The sequence below is a fragment of the Melozone crissalis genome, unplaced genomic scaffold (assembly GCF_028551555.1).
Source record: "Melozone crissalis strain CALT ecotype California unplaced genomic scaffold, PUWL_Pcris_2 ptg000129l_1, whole genome shotgun sequence".
NCBI classification, from domain to species: domain Eukaryota; kingdom Metazoa; phylum Chordata; class Aves; order Passeriformes; family Passerellidae; genus Melozone; species Melozone crissalis.
The window spans coordinates 833,115-853,985 of NW_026535903.1; the positions used below are offsets into that span (position 1 = coordinate 833,115).

At 63.5% G+C, this 20,871-nt stretch overlaps 1 protein-coding gene across 1 annotated transcript; it reads left to right on the forward strand.

Moving 5' to 3' along the window:
- Positions 1-9,347: 9,347 nt before the first annotated feature.
- On the forward strand, positions 9,348-13,017 carry CBX4 (chromobox 4). Its single transcript, XM_054293143.1, has 5 exons — positions 9,348-9,505; positions 9,606-9,649; positions 10,329-10,394; positions 11,037-11,103; positions 11,622-13,017. The coding sequence occupies exons 1-5, from the start codon at positions 9,437-9,439 to the stop codon at positions 12,933-12,935; spliced, it is 1,560 nt and encodes a 519-aa protein (XP_054149118.1). The 5' UTR covers positions 9,348-9,436; the 3' UTR covers positions 12,936-13,017.
- Positions 13,018-20,871: the final 7,854 nt, after the last annotated feature.

Sequence of the window (20,871 nt, forward strand, 5' to 3'; positions counted from 1 at the left end):
GCCTGGCCTCGGCAGAGCTGGGAGGGTTCCCGAGAGCCCTTGGGATGGGGAGGTTCCCCTGCCAAAGGACCATTCCCTGTGCAGGTGCATCAGTGCTGGCACCTGGGGCTGGGCAGTGGCTGGAGCAGGGCCGTGGGTCTGGGGACACTGGGGACAGGAGCAGGGCCTGGCAGGCACACCGGGGACAGGAGCAGGGCCTGGCAGGGACTCCTCGCACCGAGCCACGTGTGCCACCCTCCAGCAGCCGCTGGGAAGCCAGGCCCGATGGAAATGTAATGGGATAATCGATGGCCCATTGTTGCTCAGCTTAATTTAGCTGCTCGGGCACGGAATGAGCGGGGGGAATGTACAGGGATTGAGCAGAGTGAGTGTACAGGGATTGAGCACAATGAATGTACAGGGAATGAGCAGAGTGTACATACAGGGATTGAGCAGAGTGTACATACAGGGATTGAGCAGAGTGGATGTACAGGGAATGAGCAGAGTGTACATACAGGGAATGAGCAGAGTGAACGTACAGGGATTGAGCACAGTGAACGTACAGGGAATGAGCAGAGTGGATGTACAGGGAATGAGCAGAGTGAACGTACAGGGATTGAGCACAGTGAACATACAGGGAATGAGCACAGTGAACGTACAGGGAATGAGCAGAGTGGATGTACAGGGAATGAGCAGAGTGGATGTACAGGGATTGAGCACAGTGAACGTACAGGGAATGAGCAGAGTGAACGTACAGGGATTGAGCACAGTGAATGTACAGGGAATGAGCACAGTGAACGTACAGGGAATGAGCACAGTGAACGTACAGGGAATGAGCAGAGTGGATGTACAGGGAATGAGCAGAGTGGATGTACAGGGATTGAGCACAGTGAACGTACAGGGAATGAGCAGAGTGAACGTACAGGGATTGAGCACAGTGAACGTACAGGGACTGAGCACAGTGAACGTACAGGGAATGAGCAGAGTGGATGTACAGGGATTGAGCACAGTGAACGTACAGGGAATGAGCAGAGTGGATGTACAGGGATTGAGCACAGTGAACGTACAGGGAATGAGCACAGTGAACGTACAGGGAATGAGCACAGTGAACGTACAGGGATTGAGCAGAGTGGATGTACAGGGATTGAGCACAGTGAACGTACAGGGACTGAGCACAGTGAACGTACAGGGATTGAGCAGAGTGGATGTACAGGGATTGAGCACAGTGAACGTACAGGGATTGAGCAGAGTGAACGTACAGGGATTGAGCACAGTGAACGTACAGGGAATGAGTAAACAGGAGTGTACGTACGTGAATGTACGTAAGCAGGAGCTGGGGCAGGAGATGAATCAGCCCTGCAGCATCCCCTGTGGCACAGGGGACAGGACGGGCACAGGCTGAGCCCCCAGACCCCGTGGCTGTGCCCCAGGCCATGGGGAGATGCCATTAAAGGAGATTTACTTTGCTTTGTCTGAAACGGCTGCACTGGGCTCAGTGTTACACATCTGCATCGCCAAAACTGCCTTGGAAGCTGCAGCAGGAGCAGGGAAGGCGCTGGGTGTGCTGGGACAGGGGCTGAGGGCTGGGAAGGGCACAGCTTGGGAAGGGCACAAGCACTGCCAGGGCTCAGGAGGGCACAAGGCTCAGGAAAGGCAGAGGTAATGCCAGGGTTCAGGAGGGCACAGGCACTGCCAAGGCTCAGACAGGGCACAGGTAATGCCAGGGAGGGCACAGGCACTGCCAGGGCTCAGGAGGGCACAGGTAATGCCAGGGAAGGGCACAGGTAATGCCAGGGAAGGGCACAGGCACTGCCAGGGCTCAGGAGGGCACAGGTACTGCAGGACCAGCCGTGCCCCCCGGGCTCTGCTGACGGGGCAGGGGCTGCCTGGCCCTTTCCGAGGGCCGGTTGCCCACGGTCTGGGCAGCGATGGCTGGTCAGAGCCAGGGCCCGCTGCCCACGGACGGGTGCCAGCCCCGGTGCCCGGTGCCGGTAGCCGCTCCCGGTTTGCCCCCGCACACGGCGATGCCCGGGCCCGGCGCCAGCGCCCTCCCCACGCTGCCTTTTATGGCCCTGCTGCAGGCACAGCCCAAACATGGCTGTGGGAAGGGGGCCGGAGCCTCCCCGGGGCCGGGCCTGCACCGGGAAGGTGCCACGGCCACCCCCAGCCCGGGCAGCCGTGCAGAGCCCCAGGAGCCAGGGAGAGCGGCAACCCCGGCCGGCCGGGCACGGCACCGGCACCACCCTGGCACAGGAGACACCCCTGCTCCCTCAGTGCCAGCGCCCCTGGGATGGGCACCTCCGACTGGGATGGGCACCCCTGGGATGGCACCCTTGGGATGGCACCACTGGGATGGCACCCCTGGACAGGCACGCCTGAGATGGGCACCCCTGGGATGGCACCCCTAGGATGGGCACCCCAGCCTCGTGCCCGGCTCCAGGGCAGCTGCAGGGGGGTGGCAGAGCCAGGGCACGCGCTGGGCACTGAAGGAGCCAGCTCAGGAGGCGCAGCAGCATCTCTGCGCTGCCCAAGAGACAGCTGGAGTTCCCAGAACCTGCTCGGCATCCCCGGGGGAAAGCAGGCAGCGAGCAGCAGCCTAAAAATAGCTGCCCTGGGCACACGCAGCCGCCTGAGAGAAGGGGAAGTGAGAAGGAAGATGGGCTGCAGCTTTCCAAGGAGCGGAGCAGCCCCCAGCCCTGCTCTGCAGCCATCCCCACGGTGAGCTGCAGTGCCTGCACCCCAGCATGCAGCACCAGGGTCGGGCCGGGCACCAGGGAGCCCAGGACATCCCTGTGGGATGGCAGCGCTGCTGTGCCAGGCAGGAGCAGGGCAGCGCCTCGGAGTCCCTCACCGAAGGGTTGGCTCCGTTCAACCGAATGCAGCAGCGCAGGGAAGGGCAGAGGTTGCAGGAGCCAGTCCAACCAGTCGGAGCCCAGCCGTGCCTCCCAGTTGTGCTCACTCAGCACCTGGGGCTGTTCCCAGGCACACACACCCGGCGTGAGCAGCGCCCAGCACTGCCCAGGGCCAGCGCCCTGCCCGGGGCTCACACACCGTCAGCCTCGGGCTCACAGGGACCCGCAGGCCGTGGGAATGCCCCGCAGGCCCCGGGCTGAGCCTCCTGCAGCAGCACAGAGCGCTGGGCTGGGCTGGGCTGGGTGCTGGATCACCCCAGTCACAGAATCGGTGCCCAAACCCCGCAGAGCAGCAGGAGCGGGGACACAGAGCAGCCCCACAGGGCCCTGGGTTGTGGTTCTGCCCTGCAGGGACCAAGAGCGTCCTTCCCCCGGGCAGGGCACCCATTTATCCCCCCTGGCAGGGCATCCACGTCCCCGCGGGTTTAGTGCAGCTCCCTGGGTTCGCACTAAGCAGCTTTGGGGCACCGAGATCCAGGGACAGCACAGCACGCGGACAGCGCGGCCAGGAAACCCTTGTGGAAGCCTTGGGAACGTAAATACTCGGCCTAATCCTCGCAGGGGATGAGGAGCCGGGGCTGCCGGCGCCGCCAGGGCTCAGCAGAAGCTGCCGGGGCGGGCGGAAGGAAGGAGGGGAGGGAGCTGAGCTGAGCCTCGGCTCAGGTGCAGGGGTGGAGAGCGCCCGACCGCAGAGCCGAGCGCTTCCTCCCCCTCACACCCGGCCCTGAGCGCGGCGGGGCTCGGCCGGGAGCGCCCCTGGCACACGGGGCTGGCTGGGCACCGGGCACCGGGCACCGGGCACCGGGCACCGGCAGCGGCCGGAGCCGCCCGATCCCGGCCAGCAGCACCGGAGGGAGCGGGGCTCGTTCCCGGCCAGCAGCACTCACAGCTCTGGGAATGCACAGCCTGTCCAGAGCAAAGCTGCCCAACCCAACCCGGAGGAGCTGGGCTGGGCTCTGGGGGCTGCAATCCCCTGTGCTGGGCTCAGCCCCGCTCCTGCCCTGGGGGCTGCAATCCCCTTCACTGGGCTCAGCCCCGCTCCTGCCCTGGGGGCTGCAATCCCCTGTGCTGGGCTCAGCCCCGCTCCTGCCCTGGGGGCTGCAATCCCCTGTGCTGGGCTCAGCACAGCCCTGCCCTGGGGGCTGCAATCCCCTTCACTGGGCTCAGCACAGCCCTGCCCTGGGGGCTGCAATCCCCTGTGCTGGGCTCAGCACAGCCCTGCCCTGGGGGCTGCAATCCCCTTCACTGGGCTCAGCACAGCCCTGCCCTGGGGGCTGCAATCCCCTGTGCTGGGCTCAGCACAGCCCTGCCCTGGGGGCTGCAATCCCCTTCACTGGGCTCAGCACAGCCCTGCCCTGGGGGCTGCAATCCCCTGTGCTGGGCTCAGCCCCGCTCCTGCCCTGGGGGCTGCAATCCCCTGTGCTGGGCTCAGCACAGCCCTGCCCTGGGGGCTGCAATCCCCTTCACTGGGCTCAGCACAGCCCCTGCCCACGGGTACAAGTGGCCCTGGGTGCCTGCAGGCTCCGCAGAAGGAGCAGCCAAGGAGCGCCTGAGGAGTTTCTGCTGCAGCTGTGCTGGGGACACACACACAGACCCAGTTCTGATGCAGAAAATCCCATAATCACCCTCATCTGCCAAGGAGCAGCATCAGCTCAGGCGGCGAGAGGGGGAAGAGCTCCATGGGCCTTCCAGGGCTGATCTGAGGAGGATGCTGAGGAAGGGGCAGGGCAGGACGGGGCTGAGGGGGTACCAGGCTCCTGCAGTGCCTGGGGAAGGGGCTCCCCTCTCTCTCTGCCCCAGGGGTGGCAGTGCTTCCCAGCACTCTCTGCCCGCTGTCTCAGCCCTGCTCTGAGGGTGGGGGCAGGCAGGCCCTGCTCCCCCAGCCGTGTGCTCAGAGCCCCGCGCTGTCACAGCCGGGGACAGAGGGACCCCAGCGCCTCTTCCCCCTGAATTTCTCCCGACTTGCCTGGCTCTAAGAAGATTAAAGACAGATGGTCTCTGAGGCTCCCTCAGTGGCACCCACGGCTGAGGCTGTGGGGGGAAGGCAGGGCAGAGGAGAGCCCTGGGGAAGGGGGGTCAGTGCCCAGGGATGGGGCATCCTGGCACCTGCTGTGGGTGCTGCCCTCCCTGTCTGTGCTTGCTGCAGATCTGCAGAGCAGGGCTGCCTCCTTCCTCTGGGGCTGCCTCCTTCCTCTGGGGCTGCCTCATTCCTGGTGAGCTCCAGCGGTGAGGGAGCCCAGCCATGCTCCCACAGCAGCTGCCCTGGGTACCACTGCCCCGTGCCCACTGTGCCAGCAGCTACACAGAAACGGCTCCGCTGGGCTGTGGTAAACTGCTGTGCAAGCACCCTGTGTGCTCCTGCAGGTGCCTCCTTCCTGAGGACTCTGCTCACGGCTCCTCTGGCTCGTGCTGGAGGCAGCACCACAAAAAGGAGTTCACCTAACGCGGCCCTGCGCGCAGCAGCAGCAGCAGGCCCTGTGGAGCCATTGAAATTTCCACGTGATGACCCAGTTCAGGGTGGTTTTGCCGCTGGATTTTCCCACTGCTGCTGCCTCTGGGTGGGTGGCGGCAGCTGCAGACCTTGCTGCTGTGCTGGATTTTAAGGCCACCACACTGACAGCCCCAGCCCGTGGTGCTTCCCTGAGCATCACAAATCCTGGGCGCTCGGTGTCTGAGGATGCCGTGTGTGCTTCGTGGCACTGGGCACTTCACTGAGAGCTTTAGAGGGTGAGCAGTTTCCCAAAGGGGTTTTTGTGCTGCCTGTCACACTGGGGGCAGGGCACGTGTCACTTCAGCTGCTGCAGTGAAGGTGGTGGGGATGCTCGGGGGGTTTTGTGCATTTGTTGGAGCAAATTCCAGCCCAGCTGCCAGGCTGGACTCTTCCCTCACCGTTCTGAGGCAGCAGCTTCCCCACAGCAGCACGGGGCTGAGCTGCAAGGCAGAGGGGCAGCCTGTATTTAGAAGGACACAATAATTGCAAGTCAGATTTGCTTGTTCAATACTCTATTGACAGATTTGCCTTGGCAACCTGGAACAGGGTTTCATTGTTCACATGTACTTCATGGCATCCTATTGATTGGGTGGGTGGGTTCAGGTTTTTGTGGATTTGCTGGTTTTGTTGTCTCTTTTTCCAAGCCTACCTCCTCATCCTTTCTCCAGCACGGCGTTGACCTCAGCAAGGGCTGTGTCATAATCCGTTTTTCAGACTGGCCACAACTTCCAGTGCGAGGCAGAGCTGCCAAAGGCAGAAGGGCAGATCCCGGAGCCCAGCTGGCCCAGGCTGAGGCGGCCAGGTAGGGATGAATGGGGCCAGTGCCCTCCCCCTGCTCCAAGGACAAAGTGGCAAAGTCGGTGCCTGGCCCCGGGTGAGAGTGGCCTTGAAGGGAACGCTGCAACCATTCATGAATTAACTTTCTGTTATTATTTGGTGCTCGGGGAGCTCCTGGCTCTGCAGACCCAGCAGGAAGCCCCGGCCTTGCTGGGGCAGAGGGGAGGAGGAGGTTAGCGCCCAAACTGCAGCCGCGGAGCTGGGGGATTACAGCTGGGAAAGAATTGCTGGTTTGAATTGCTAATAATGATACAGACTAATGAGCAACATCAGAAATGATGGCATGTGCAATCAGTGCTGCTTGATGGCAAACACAGAGCGGGGCTGCAGGAGCTGCTGGGGCGAGGGAACAGGAGCATCCTTCAGAGGGGCAGCACCCACCCCAGGCAGGGCACTGCCAGGGAGCTGGCTCTGCCTCCGGGGGAAAAACTTTATAAATAATGATGGAAAGAGTAACCACAGACAGACACCAGCTCTGGGTACACGGAGGGAACACGGCCAGCGAATATTGGAGGGGAAATCACCTTGGTGGGGTCCCAGCAGCCGTGGGAAGCCCATCTGCCCCTGGCTGTTGGAGGTTTTGTGTCACAGCTGCCCCAGCAGCCCCACCGGGGATCAGGGACGCGGGGGATGGAGCGCCCAGCCAAATCCTCCTCTGAGAGCCCAGCACCGACTGCTGATGCCCGGCAGAGAAAGAACCACCCGAGCTCTGGGCCAGGTGTGTGGTGAAGGGCAGGGATGTGTCTGTGCCCCGTCCCTGCCTGATCCACCAGCAGGGAACTGCCCGGGGCCGCCCCACCGCTCTGCCGGCTCCAAAGGTAGCGCTTGGCTCCTGCTCCTTTCGCTGCGATCCCTTTCCTCGCCTCATCCCTGCGATATGCCCCAGCCAGTCAGCACGAGGCAACAGTTGGAAATGCTTCCCGCTTTCCTTATTTAGGCTGTTTTATGTGGTTCAAATAAGGTGTCCTCTTTGGGCCTGACAGAGAGAAAGATGTATCAGTTCATGAACTGCCGCTGCCTGAGCAAGGTGAGAGACAGAAAATCACCACCATTACCATCATTATTGTGAATCATGTGCAATCAGCCCCGTAACAGAAAGCAGATGAAGATCCTACAGGAACCCGAAGGACGGGAGCTGCTGCTGAGCCACGGGAGCCAGGGGCCAGGCAGTGATTAAAATGCTTTTAATATTGGTTTTCAGTGTTGTTTCACTTTATATATATATATATATATATATATATACACACACACACACACACACACATATTGTATTTCATCAACAGTCTCTTGTATTGCTCCTGAGACAGCTTCTAAAAGATGCCAAGGATGTCTGGTCACACATTTAATTTTTTTTTTTTTAATTTATATTTTTATCTATGCAGCCAGGCAAACTCTGCCCTCCTCATCGCCTATTCCCGACTGAGTCCCGGGCAGAGCAGAGCTCTCTCATCCAGCCGGGATCCGGAGCTGGACGTGCTCTGCAGCTTACCCAGGCTGGGGAGGAATCGCACCAAACCGTGCTCGTCCCTGGGCATTCCGTTTTATTACGAGCATTAGCGGTTTGTCTCCTCTGGTAACAGGAGAAGCTGGAAATGTCAAAGGGGAGGGTTAACAAACTCCGCTGGCATAAATTTCAATGAATGTATGTTTCTTAGGAAAACCGCTAAGTTAAAAAAAAAAAAATTAAATCTTCCTGTGTGTGTTTTCCTTGGGCTGCTGTTCACAATGGATAATAATTCTTACATTAAGCCCCTTCGGCCCTCCAGGGAAATCAAAATTGTAATATCAGTTTGCTTTTTATTGGCTCGGCTCTGCGATCGCGGCGGCTGCGTCTTTGTTAGGGGCTGCGGCGCGGTGACATTCAGCGGTGCCTCCCGGTGTGTCCCCTCCGGTACCGCCGGGGCCGGTACGGCCCCGGGGGCGCGGCCGATGCCGGGATCACCGGGCTGGCACCGAGCCGGGGCAACGAGAACGTCCCGGGTGCCGGGGGCGCTGCCCGACCCGGCCAAGGAGCCGCTCGGGGCCCCGGTGCCGTTCGGGCTCGGCCCCGCCGCTCCCGGCGAAAGTTGCGGGAGCCCCGCGGGGGTCGCTCGGCCCGTCCGAGGCCCGGCAGAGCCCGGGGGGACGAGGGGGACGGCGGCACCGAGACCCCGCGGCAGCCCCAGGGACCGCTCCGTTGTCAGCGGGCGCGGAGGCTCCGGTTCCCCGGGGTGCCGGCCCCGGGCCACAGCCGGGCACCTGCGAGGAGCGAGCCCCGGGAGGGGTCGGGGGCTCTTCGCCCCCCGGGTGTCGCCCACGCGTGCCCGCGGCCCCACGGTCCGGCCCGGGGCTGCGGTGCCGGCGGGAGGCCCGGAGCTGCGGGGCCGCACGGGGCTCACACCGGGACGGGCCCGGCCCCGCTCCACCTGTCCGGGGCAAGGTTCCTCCCGCTCCGGCACCGCCACGCTCCCCGAGCAGCGCGGGCGGCCCCGCGGCAGCCGCGGACACGCGTGTGCTCCCCGGGAGCCGCTCCGCGAGCACCGAGCGCACGGAGCCGCCCGCACCGCGCTCCCCGAGCGGCCCCGCCACCGTGCGCGGCTTCCGGCACCGGGCGGGGAAAGCGCCGCCACCTGCCCCGGGCCGGGCCCGCCGCCGCCACCGCCGGCCGTCCCCGGGCGGGCGCCCCACGGCCGCGGGGCCCGCGGGCAGCGCGGCCAGGGCTCCCCCGCGGGCTCGGGCCCCACGGGCCGCACCGGGGGTGGGCGCCGCCGCTCCCCGGGCCCGGGGCACCGCGCGACGTGGCGCGGCGCGGAGCCCTCCCGAGCGCCCGTCCCGCCGCGCATCCCCGGCGGGACCCTCCGGCCGAGCCCGCTCCCCCGGGCCGCGGGTTGCGCACCTGCCCCGCGGGCCGCGCCGCCCCCGGCAGCCCCGCGGGGCCGTGCTGAGTCACGCGTGGGGCGGGAGCCGGGCCGCCCGCGCCCCCCTCCCCGCGCCGCCGTGCCCGGCCCCCGCCCGCCCCCTCCCCGCCTCGCTCCCCGGCAGGGCTGCGCCAATCCCCCGGCCCCGCCGCTGACGGGCAGCCGGGCCCGGGAGGCGCCGCCTCCCTGACGTCTCGCTCCGGGATTTGCACGGTTGCGGTGCCGCCGCTCAGTGTCTGTCGGGCCGGCGGCGGGAGCTGCCGGAGCCCGAGCCCAGCTCGGCTGCAGCGCGGCCCGGCCCGGCCCCTCCCGGCTGCGGGATGGAGCTGCCGGCGGTGGGCGAGCACGTCTTCGCGGTGGAGAGCATCGAGAAGAAGCGGATCCGAAAGGTGCGGGGGGCGGCGGCGGCGGCGGGGGGCGGCGGGGCCCGGGCGCGCCGGGGGTGGCGGTTCCCGCTGACGCCGTGTCTTTGCCTCCCGCGCCGCTCAGGGCAGAGTCGAGTACCTGGTGAAATGGAGGGGATGGTCGCCCAAGTGAGTACCGGCGCCGGGCGGGGATGGGGCCGGGGATGGGGCTCCGGGAAGGGCCCCGGCCGGGGCGGCGAGCGGGCGGCGAGAGGCGGCGGCGGGGCCCGGCGGTGACGGCGGCGGGAGCCGAGCAGGCGGCGGCTGATGTGCACCAGAAAATGGCTCCTTCCCCCTTTCCCTCCTCGGGAGCCGGGCTCCATATTGCAGAACCGAGCGGGGAGGGGGGGGCAGGAAGGGGGGAGAAAGGGGGAATAACCGCAAAAATGGTCCGCGTCGCCCCGCAGCCCCGAGAGCCGCCGCCGAGGCGGGGGCAGCGCCGGCACCGGAGCGAGCGCGGCCGCTGCGGAGCGTTCGGGGTTCGCATGACAGTGCGGGCGGGGGGGCGCGGGGGGGTCCGGGACGCCGCGGCCGGGTCCCTCCTCCGCCCCGCGGCCGCTTTCCTGGGTCCGGGAAAGGGGATTTGGAAAATTTCATCATGACATGCCTGGAATTCCTCCGGAATAATAACTGCGCTAAATAAACAGTACCGTCCCCGCGGCCCCCCCCCCCCGCCCATCCCCCTCCCCGGGACCCCGGCCCCACACCCCGCTCCCGCCGGGCCCGGGGCTGCGGGGCGGCTCTGCCCGGGACCCCGGCCCCGCCGGCAGGGCCCCGCGGTGACGGCCGCTCTCCTCCCCTCTCCAAGATATAACACGTGGGAGCCGGAGGAGAACATCCTGGACCCCCGGCTGCTCATCGCCTTCCAGAACAGGTGAGCGGCCCAGGTGGGGCGGCGCGGGAGGGGCGGCGGGACCCCCGCCCGGGCCGCTCCCGCAATTGCAGATGCGTCACGGAGCCGGGGGCCGCGGCGGGGGCGGGCCGGGCCGGGCCGGGCGGGGGGCGCGGCCCCGGCGGGGCGGGCGGTGCGGGGCCACCGGGCGACGCCTCCGGGTCAAGGTCCCCACGCCGCGGTGCCCCCCTTGCCGTGCCCCCCCACGCCGCGCCTCGCTCCTTCTCCCCGGGATTCGATGCCGCGACTCGAGGAGGCGGCGCTGCTGCTGCTGCTGCGCTTGGACGGGCTTCGGCTTTTTTTTTTTTTTCTTTTTGCTTTTTTTTTTTTTAAGCCTTTTTAATTTTTTTTTCTCTTTCCGCGCATTTATTTCCTGGAGTGTTTTGGCGCAAACTGCGAACTTCAGCCCCTCCCCACAGCGGGGAGGCGGCAGCGGGGAAGGCGCCCGCTGCTTGCACAGGATGCCCCGGCCCGCTGCCACCTGCGGGCCCCGGTCCCCTCCCGCCGTCCCCTCCCTGCTCCCCATAGGGTCACCGCCATCGCGGAGCCGCCGTGCGGGACGAGGGGGCGGCTCCGGGGTCCGTGTGTCGCCCCGGGGCTCACCGTGACGCTGTGTTCCCGCAGGGAGCGGCAGGAGCAGCTGATGGGATACCGCAAGCGGGGGCCCAAGCCGAAGCCGCTGGTCGTGCAGGTAACGCGCGGGCCCGGCCCCAGCCCCGGCCCCGCGGGGTCCCCGGGGAGCCGCTTGCCGCGGGTTTCATCATGCTCGGGATGAGCCTGCGCGCAGCCCCGGGGACCCCAGCGCTGAGCTCAGCGGGTGCCCCGGCCCCCCTGCCCTCCCTCCCTCCCCTCCGCGCCGCGGAGCCGCCGTGCCCGTGCCCGGCCGGCATTAGCACGCTGCTCGCGGGCTCGGCAGCCGCGGTCCCGCTCGGCCCCCGTTCCCAGACAGCTGATTGAAGGGGGCTTTTCTTCTTTTCATTGCTTCATTAATCTGGAGCAATGCACAGCCTCTAAGTTGGAGCGGGCTGGGGCCGCCCGCTCGAGGACGCGGTGCCCCGGGACGCGGCGTCCTGCAAGGAGAGCGGCCCGAGGGGCGGGGGCCGTGCTGGAGCCTGCAGCACCTGCCGGAGCTCCGGCCCCCGGCGGCCAGCGGCCCCCGGCCGGGCTCTCCGGCCCCCTCTGAGCGCGGCTCTCGCTTTTGCCTTGCAGCTCCCGTCCTTCGCCCGCCGCTCCAACATCCTCACGGGGCTGCAGGAGCCGGCCGTGGACACCAGGCCCAAGCTGGAGCTCGGCTCCTCTGGCAAGAGCCAGCAGCACCAGTATGAGCTCAACAGCAAGAAGCACCACCAGTACCAGCCCAACGGCAAGGAGAGCGCCATGAAGCACCAGTCCCACAGCAAAGGGAAGTATTACTACCAGCTCAACAGCAAGAAGCACCACCACTACCAGCCCGACCCCAAGATGTACGAGCCCCATTACCAGCCCGGCAGCAAGGAGCCGCAGGGCCAGGCCTGCTTGGACAATAACAAGGCCCCCCTGGTCGCCCACCCGGACAAGTGGGCTCACGGCCCGGCCAAAAACTTGCTGGGCCCGGTCAAGAACCTCACGGCAGAGAGCAAAAACGGAGCTGAGAAGAACCTGTCCAGCGGTACCGGGCCGCCCCCCCGGGACAGGGTGGCCAGCAACGGCCTTGGGGGAAAGATGAAGATCGTCAAGAACAAAAACAAGAACGGGCGCATTGTGATTGTGATGAGCAAGTACATGGAGAACGGCATGCAGGCGGTGAAGATCAAGTCCGGGGAGACTCCCCGGAAGCGGGCTGCGGAGGAGAGGACTCCTAAGAAGGGTGGGGAGGAGAAGGTGGAGGCTTGGAGGAAGCCGGGGGAGGACAGGGTGGTGGGCAGCAACGCCCTGAGCAAAGCGGAGGGCGAGAGCCGGCGGCCCCCGGCGGAGCCGGAGGAAGGCGCCCAAAAGACTCCCTCGGCCAAGGAGCCGCCCCTTCCCCCGGCGGAGCAGCCCCTGCAGCTCACCACCAAGCCGGAGCTGGTGCCCTGGTCGCTGAGCCCCGTGTGCGAGCACGGCCCTTCCTCCATGGGACTGAACCTGTCGAGCGGCAGCTCGCGGAAGCGCTGCCTGTCGGAGCCGCAGGCCGAGCGGGAGCCGGGCAAGAAGCGCCTGCCGTCCCGCAGCATCAGCGCCCCCACCTGCCTCAGCCCCCCGCGGCCCGAGCCCGCCCCGCCCGAGGTCATCCTGCTCGACTCGGACCTGGACGAGCCCATAGACTTGCGCTGCGTGAAGCCGCGGCCGGACGGCGAGCTGGCCCTGGCCGAGGTGAAGCCGGAGCCGCCGCCGCCGCCGGCCGAGGAGGCGGCCCCGGAGCCTCCGCAGCCCCGGGAGACCGCGGAGGAGGAGGAGGAGGCCGAGTCCCTGCAGGAGTTCAAGCCCTTCTTTGGGAATATAATTATCACAGATGTGACCGCGAACTGCCTGACCGTGACCTTCAAGGAGTACGTGACGGTGTGAGCTGGGCTCCCCGTGGGAGCTGCCCGCCCGTGCCCGTGCCGGGGCCGCCGGCCCCGCCGCCTCCCTGCCGGTGCTGCTGCCCCTGCCCCGGAGCCCCGGCCCCCGAGCCCGCCGTGCCCTGCCGGGGGACGCCGGGACACGTCCCTGCCACGGGGGGACCTCGCTGCTGGGCCCGCAGCTGGGGCTGCTCCGGGACCTGCGGGCAGTGGGACACAAAGGATGGGACCCGCCAGTTACTCAGAGTTATAGTATTATATTTTAACAGTGCTAACTTGTCGAGTGATTCTTGCTCCCGTTTGTACGTGGTGTTCTTGAAATGTATTGTTTGAGCTGAAAGCTGGTCGCTCCCTGGCCACGCTAATATATTTATTTGTAGGTATTTATATAATGAAATATAAAGCCTAGATTTATGGAGTCCCTAGATCACCTTATAAACTATATCAAACGACTATTTTCTGTTCTCCTTTTTAACCATTGAGCATTTGTTAGTCTTGGTCCCCTGCCCTCCCCACGACCCGCAGGACCATCCCGTATATATTTTTTGATACTGTACACATGTGGTGTTTCTATGTGCAAAAAAAAAAATCGTTATCTAAAGCTAAACGAGCTATTATAGAAATTGCTGCTATTAGAAATGTCTAAACTATAAGCTTCCAATTATTAATTGCTTGAATGTAAATATTAAATGGAGATGTTGAAAGTTGCATTTGATGTTCTGCAGCTAGTGTAGATCGGAGCGCAAAGCCCAGCTGCTGCGAGCTGCCAGCGGCGCATCCTGGTCTGAGGGCTGTGTCACAGGGGAAGAAATGTATCATGCAATCATGGCAAAGGACTATAAACCTTTACAAAAACTGCTGGGATTTGGAGTGCATTTGTTACGGCATTACGGGTGGCAGGTCCCTGTGTGGGCCTGCTGCAGCTGGGCTGCCCCAGGGCCGGTGCCTGCAGGTTAAAATGTTTACTCAGAGGCGCAGTGTTTTGAATATAACTCAGCTTTGACCCCCAGAGTGTTGTGCCCACAGTGCTGGGGGTACCCTGAGTGCAAGGGTGGGCAGCAGGAGCCCGAGGTGTGGTGCTTCCCTCTGCCAGGGCTGGGGAGGTCTGAGATTCTGTGATGGGAACCTGAGAAAGCTGAGGGAGCACAGGCTGGGCTGGTGGCACGGTGATGGGCGATGGCTGCCATCCCAGCAGTGCCATCCCAGGGCTCGGGAGGGTCACAGTTGGGTAAGAAGCTGAATTCTCCAGAAAGGAAGATGGTCCAAATTCCACCAAGAAAGCTGCAGCTGTGTCGGAACAGATTAATCATTGCTGGAGCCTGCTGGAAATACAGTGCAGGGCTCATTCTCTGTGAGAGGGCTGACAGCGTGGTGGCTGAGACACAGTGCCCAGTCTCTGCTCCCCCAGTGACCCCTGTCACCTCCCCAGACAGAGCTGAGTGCCGGGGCAGTGCCACCCTCCCGACCCGGTGCCGGCAAAACCGGCTCTGCTGCCAGCAAAACTGGCTCTGCTGCCAGCCTGGCTCCTCTTGGCTCTTGGTCAGAGTCGAGGTCTCCAGCAGAGGCCTTGGTTGAAATATTGTTGAAGGCACGTTGATGTGTGTGGATCAGAGCCACGAGCTTGTGAGAAGCAAATGGAGTTGGTTTGGGTAAGGTGGGGCCTGCAGTGATACCTGAGCCGTGGTGGGGGTGAGGGGCAGCCCTGTGTCCTGCTGTCAGTGTCTCTCTGTCCAGCCATGGCACAGTGCTGCTCCCACAGCACAAATCACCTCCCATCTTGTGCTGCCCACTCTGGGCCTCCCAGGCCTCCCAGGTGCCATTTCAGTTATTAAAAACTCCAAACCCATCTTGGTAATTGTGCCTTTGCAAAGCTGAGGCCGGTGTGGTGTCTGTGGGGAGGTGGGACAGCACCCAGCCAGGTGTGGGTCACAGCAGGAACCCTGTGTGCCATTCAACCCAGGCCTTGCCTGCAGTCATGCCAGAGCTGGAGCACTTTTCCAATGCAGTTTGGGTTGAATTGGTGGAACAGTGACCACTGGCTGCGTGGATGCCATTTTCCCAGCCGGAGCGGCAGAGGAGGCTTGTGCCCAAGTGGGACAATGCCCGTGGGCATTGCTGCAGCTGCAGGCTTTGCCCAGGCTGGGGTGGGAATGGCACTGGGGAGGTGCTCCGTGGGCAGGGACAGTGCTGACAGCTCAGTTCTGCCCTGCTTTGGTTGCGGTTGGTGCTCCAGAGCCAAAGGACCCTTGGGCAGTGCTCACCTGCCTGCACAGAGCCCCAGAGCTGGTGCACCCAGGGCAAGTGGAAATGGTGAGCTCTGATTGAAATCAACCTTTGCCTGATAGCTGTGCTGAATGTTAAGAGGGTTTTAATCAACGCTGCGTGTCACCAGAGCTCCGTGGGTGACGTGCTGAGGGTGCTGCAGAGGCAGTGTCGGGGCAGGTGCTGCTGAACCCCATCCTGCACCGGGGATGGGGTGGTGGGAAGGGTTTCCCTGCCATCCCAGGCTCCAGGATCAGAGCATCCCATCAGAAATGATGCGTTTCCCTTGATTAATTAAGCTAATGGTTATCTGAAAACAAAAATGGCATGGAAGAGGAGACGCATGCTCAGAATGCAAAATGTGATTTATGAAAGGGGAAGTGCGGCTCAACAGCCAGCCAGGGGAGCCGGGGCAGGAGCGGGGCCGTGGGGCAGGGCGGCTGCGGGGCACAGCTCGCTCCTCACCACACAAAGGTGCATGAAACCAGCGGGGCTTCTCACAAACAAACGGCACCTTGTGTCTTTGAACCGTGGGCCTGCAGGCTCCGGGCCAGAGCCCGGGCATCGCTGCTGCCACGGCGAGCTGGCTCGGCAGCTCCCTTCCCTTCCCTTCCCAAACCTTCCCTTCCATTCCCAAACCTTCCCTTCCCAAACCTTCCCAAACCTTCCCAAACCTTCCCTTCCCAAACCTTCCCTTCCCAAACCTTCCCTTCCCAAACCTTCCCAAACCTTCCCAAACCTTCCCTTCCCAAACCTTCCCTTCCCAAACCTTCCCTTCCCAAACCTTCCCAAACCTTCCCAAACCTTCCCTTCCCAAACCTTCCCTTCCCAAACCTTCCCTTCCCAAACCTTCCCAAACCTTCCCTTCCCAAACCTTCCCAAACCTTCCCAAACCTTCCCTTCCATTCCCAAACCTTCCCTTCCCAAACCTTCCCAAACCTTCCCTTCCATTCCCAAACCTTCCCTTCCCAAACCTTCCCTTCCCCGTAGGTGTACGAGGCTCGGGACAATCGATAACTGCGGCAGGTGTGCGGTTCGCTCCGCTCATCAGCATTTCTGCAGACGGAGGGTGCTGTGCAGCCGGTTTCTGAGGGAGCACGGTGCCTCTGAGCTGCCTCCCTGCACCCCGGGCTGCAGCAGCCCCTGGGGCTGGTTTGAGGCTCCATTTCCCGGAAACCACACGGCCAGATATTTGTTACTCTGGTAGTTTGATCGTGTTTATCACGGCTCCAGCAGCTTCCTGTGCTGTGAAAGGTGTGAGGAGTAGTTACTGGTTTGAAAGCTGCGCCCTTCCCTCGCTGGGCCGGGTGCCTGGGAGAGATGAAATGTTGGGATATGAATTACTGATTCCTGCCACTCTCTTTCTCCCCAGTAAATGCATCAAGCCTAAATGCCTGTTACTGAGCAAATTAATGTGGAGTCCACGGTGACTTCCAATGGTTATCAGAGCGATCCAGGGCGAGCTGCAGCGTCACCACGCTCCATTAGGAAGGCTGGTGCGCGCTACATTTAATGTATTTCCCAGGAATGCGTTAACCTCTGCTTGGTTTGGATTTATTCCAGACAAACATTTGCTGATGTAAAAGGAGAATTTGTGTTCGTCTTTGAGCCCTTCTGAAAGGGCCTGATGGATGCAGGGCCGTGCAAGGGAGGGGCTGCAGCTCCGTGCTGACCCTTTCAGGCTCTCCCCTCCCCGTGGTGGCACCAGCACCAGCGCCAGGCTGCGATCCAGCCCATCTCCAGCAGCTGCCGTGGCCCTGTGTGGTTTCAGGAGGTGTCAGTGGGATCCCTGCTCCGTGGAAAGTGATGGAAACGCCATCCCCAGGCAACGACCTGGCACAGGGGCAGTGTGGGCCCCAGGGCTGGGCGGAAGGGCTCCCTCCGTGGTGTGAGGATGCTGTGATGAAGAAGGTTTCATTAAACACAAAGCAGAGCTGATGCGTTTTAATCAGAGTGAGAAAGAGTCTTGTGGGAACTGGGAGGTCCAGTCCGAGAATGGATCCAGACTTCAGGTCCAGACTGGGAATGGGAGAGGAGCTTCTCAAGAAGGGCAGAGGGTGGAGGTGGGTGTATGCAGTGGGAACTGGAAGATTTTCCTGGCACTTGGAGCGCTCAGTGCTCATGTATGGGGTGAGGGCAGCTCCTCCACACATCCATTGTGTGCATTTTGTGAGATTTCTCCTTTATTTCCCCATTCTTCTCTGGTTTTGCTGTGCAGTGTCAGGAGGTGATGGTGTGGTGATCTCAGCAGCCATCCTCCACGGTAAAGCCACCAGGTAAAGCATTCATGGCCACTTTTTGGGAGGGAAGGCCACTGCTTGGTTTATGTTTTTCTATGCCTGTCCCTTTGAGCACAGCCATACCCAACTGCTACAAATAATTTCACCTAAAACTGGATCTGTCCTCAGGGGCTGATCCAGCAGCCACTGAGGGCGTTACTGGGTTCTGCTGGGGTTGGTGTTCCTGTGTGTGGCAGGGCAGCTGTGGGAGGTGCAGCCCTCGCCAAACTGGGACAACCGGGAGGGGATGGAGAGGGGGCTCCCCCACTTCAGCCCAGCCCTGAACTCCCCCATCTCCCCCATCCCACGGGGCTGCCTCTGGTTTGAGCAGTCAGAAAAGCCTGGTAATGGGAAATTCTCAGGGTCTTCACAGATAAGATCACTTGGGCTCGGCCCAGATTGGTGTGAGGTCTGTCAGACGCGGCCACAAGGACACAGCTCCGTTTGCGTTTGCACCAGAAGAGGAAGGCAGCTGCAAGGGGCGGCACAGCCCAGACCCTCTCCAGGTGCTTCCAGAGCCTTCTGGAGCGGCTCCTGACGATCCCCTGTGCTGGGAACGCTCCTGCTGCCCCCCGAGCTGGGCAGCATCCCACGGCAGGCAAAGTGCAGCGTCTCACCCATCTCACACACGGGATGTGGCCGGGGCGGCGCTGCCTGACCCACCGCGGTCTGGGGCACGGCCCAGCCCCAGCAGCAGCGGGGCAGAGCTGTTCCGTGGGCAGGAGGCTGATGGAGACGGGGCTGAGCTCCGGGACCCCTCACTGCCCTGCCAGGAGGGACCCCCGCGGCTGCTCGGGGAGGGACAGGAGAGGGGACAAGAGACAGGGGCGGGGGTGGCTGCGGCCAGGTGTGTGCAGCCTGCCAGGGCAGGGAAACAGGCTGGGGATGGGCTGGGAGAGGGACTGGGGAGGGAGGAGGGACCCATGGTGCAGCTGCTCATGGGAGCCATCCCCGGGTCTGCGCCAGGGTGAGGAGACTGCGGGGGTGTCACTGCAGGGGTGTCACTGCAGGGGTGCCACTGCAGGGGTGTCACTGCAGGGGTGTCACTGCAGGGGTGTCACTGCAGGGGTGCCGTTTTAGGGGTGTCACTGCAGGGGTGTCACTGCAGGGGTGTCACTGCAGGGGTGCCACTGCAGGGGTGCCATTTTAGGGGTGTCACTGCAGGGGTGCCACTGCAGGGGTGCCATTTTAGGGGTGTCACTGCAGGGGTGCCATTTTAGGGGTGTCACTGCAGGGGTGTCACTGCAGGGGTGTCACTGCAGGGGTGCCATTTTAGGGGTGTCACTGCAGGGGTGTCACTGCAGGGGTGTCACTGCAGGGGTGCCACTGCAGGGGTGCCATTTTAGGGGTGTCACTGCAGGGGTGTCACTGAAGGGATCTCACTGCAGGGGTGCCATTTTAGGGGTGTCACTGCAGGGGTGTCACTGCAGGGGTGTCACTGACGGGGTGTCACTGCAGGGGTGGCACTGCAGGGGTGTCACTGAAGGGATCTCACTGCAGGGGTGTCACTGCAGGGGTGGCACTGCAGGGGTGGCACTGCAGGGGTGGCACTGCAGGGGTGTCACTGCAGGACAGACCTCTGGGTGCAAATGGGAGAGGAACGGGGCTCTCTGCAGCGATGGAGGTTTGGGCCAGGCCCCGGCAGGGCTGAGCGTGGCCGGGGTCTCCTCCCCGCGGGCCGGGAGCCGCCGGTGCCTCCCGAGTCAGGGCGAGCTCCCGGCTCACCCCGAGCCATTTGCCGGCACCTCCCGAGGTCGTTTCTCAGAGCGGCCGTCAGCTCAGCTGACACCTTGATGTAGCTTAAGGCAAACTGCAAACGCGGAGATTTATTTTTGTCCGAGGAGCGGGCACATAAAGCACGCTGTGTGACACGGCGGGAGCGCCCCGGGTGCTGTCCCCGTGCTGTCCCCGTGCCGCCCTGCTGGCCCCGAGCCCCCGGGGTGGGACGCGGAAATTCCATCACCGACCGCCAAATCTCCGGATCTCCAAACCCTCGGGGTGGCCGAGCCCTCCGGGAGCCCTGTGAAACAGCAGCGCCCTTTCCCGAGACACGCACGGGTGAGGGCACAGGAGCTGCCCCGGCCAGGACAGCGGGGCTGAGCTCTGCCACGCTCTGTCCCAGGGAGCTGCTGAGAGGGAATGGCCACGCTCCCATTTCCAGGGAATTCAGGCATTGCCATGGCCTGAATGTGGACACAGCTCCACAGCAGAGAAGGAAGAGCTGCTTCACTCAGAAGGTCTCAGTTGGAGGTGAGAAAGGGATGAGCCAAACCTTTCAGAGGTGTTGTGCTGCAGCAGCCAGGGCGAGGGCTTGGATATTATCAGAAAATGCATTAACAGAAGGCTGGATGGAGGGTCTGAGCTGATGGGAGCTTTAACAAACGTGTGTTTAATTTCGATATGAAGACTGTGCTGAGCAAGGAATTCTGGCTGGGAATTTTTCGTGTTTGAGAATTGGGAAGCCCCTGGGCGCTTCGTCTTTGTCCTCAGCAGGGATGAGTGTGGGATGTCCAGGACAAGGGCTGGCGGTGTTCGGCAATGGCTGTGAAATGAGCCCCAGAGGGATCGCCCTGCCCCAGGAAAGGGATCGGGCATCCCGGGTTTGCCCCTTCCCCGATGCCCAGCAGGGCAAGGCGTCACTTCGTGTGTGAAACACAAGGACAGGAAAATCAGGACGACTCAAATGTCACACGCTGTCCCTCGGCTCCCGCAGCCCAGGGGCGGCTCCCAGAGCTGCGAGCAGCAATTCGGGGCTCGGCGTTCCCGTCCCGCCCGCCCGGTGCCGCCGCTGGCGGGGGCAGAGCCGGGGGCACCGGGGCACGTCCCGCGGAACCGCGTGGGCATCGCCACGCCTGCCCCGGGGTGGGACCGGTCCGCGGCCACCGAGAGAGCGAGGGAGCGGCGGGAGCGGCGAGCGGGGCTGCGGCAGCGGCGGCGGCGAGCGCGGCTAAAATGGCCACGGCGGGAGCGGGCGGGGGCTGTGCCAGGCGGGCAGGGCTCATCCCGGCTGTGCCAGGCGGGCAGGGCTCATTCCGGCTGTGCCATGCCAAACGGGCTCATCCCGAGCTGTGCCATGCCAAACGGGCTCATCCTGGGCTGTGCCAGGCGGGCAGGGCTCATCCCGGCTGTGCCAGGCGGGCAGGGCTCATTCCGGCTGTGCCATGCCAAACGGGCTCATCCCGAGCTGTGCCATGCCAAACCGCCCCGGGGAACGCGGGGAGCGGCGGGGAGCGGGCAGCCCTCGGCCCCGGCGCTGGGAGAGCGGCCCCGACCCCCTGGAAATGCCCTTTGTGACGGACTGGGCACGGTGTTTTAGAAGATGAGGGTTAGGGGGGTCTCCCTCTGAATTTCTGGGTCCCTGACCTGGTGCTGCCCCATCTCTTGCGCCCCTTCCCACTG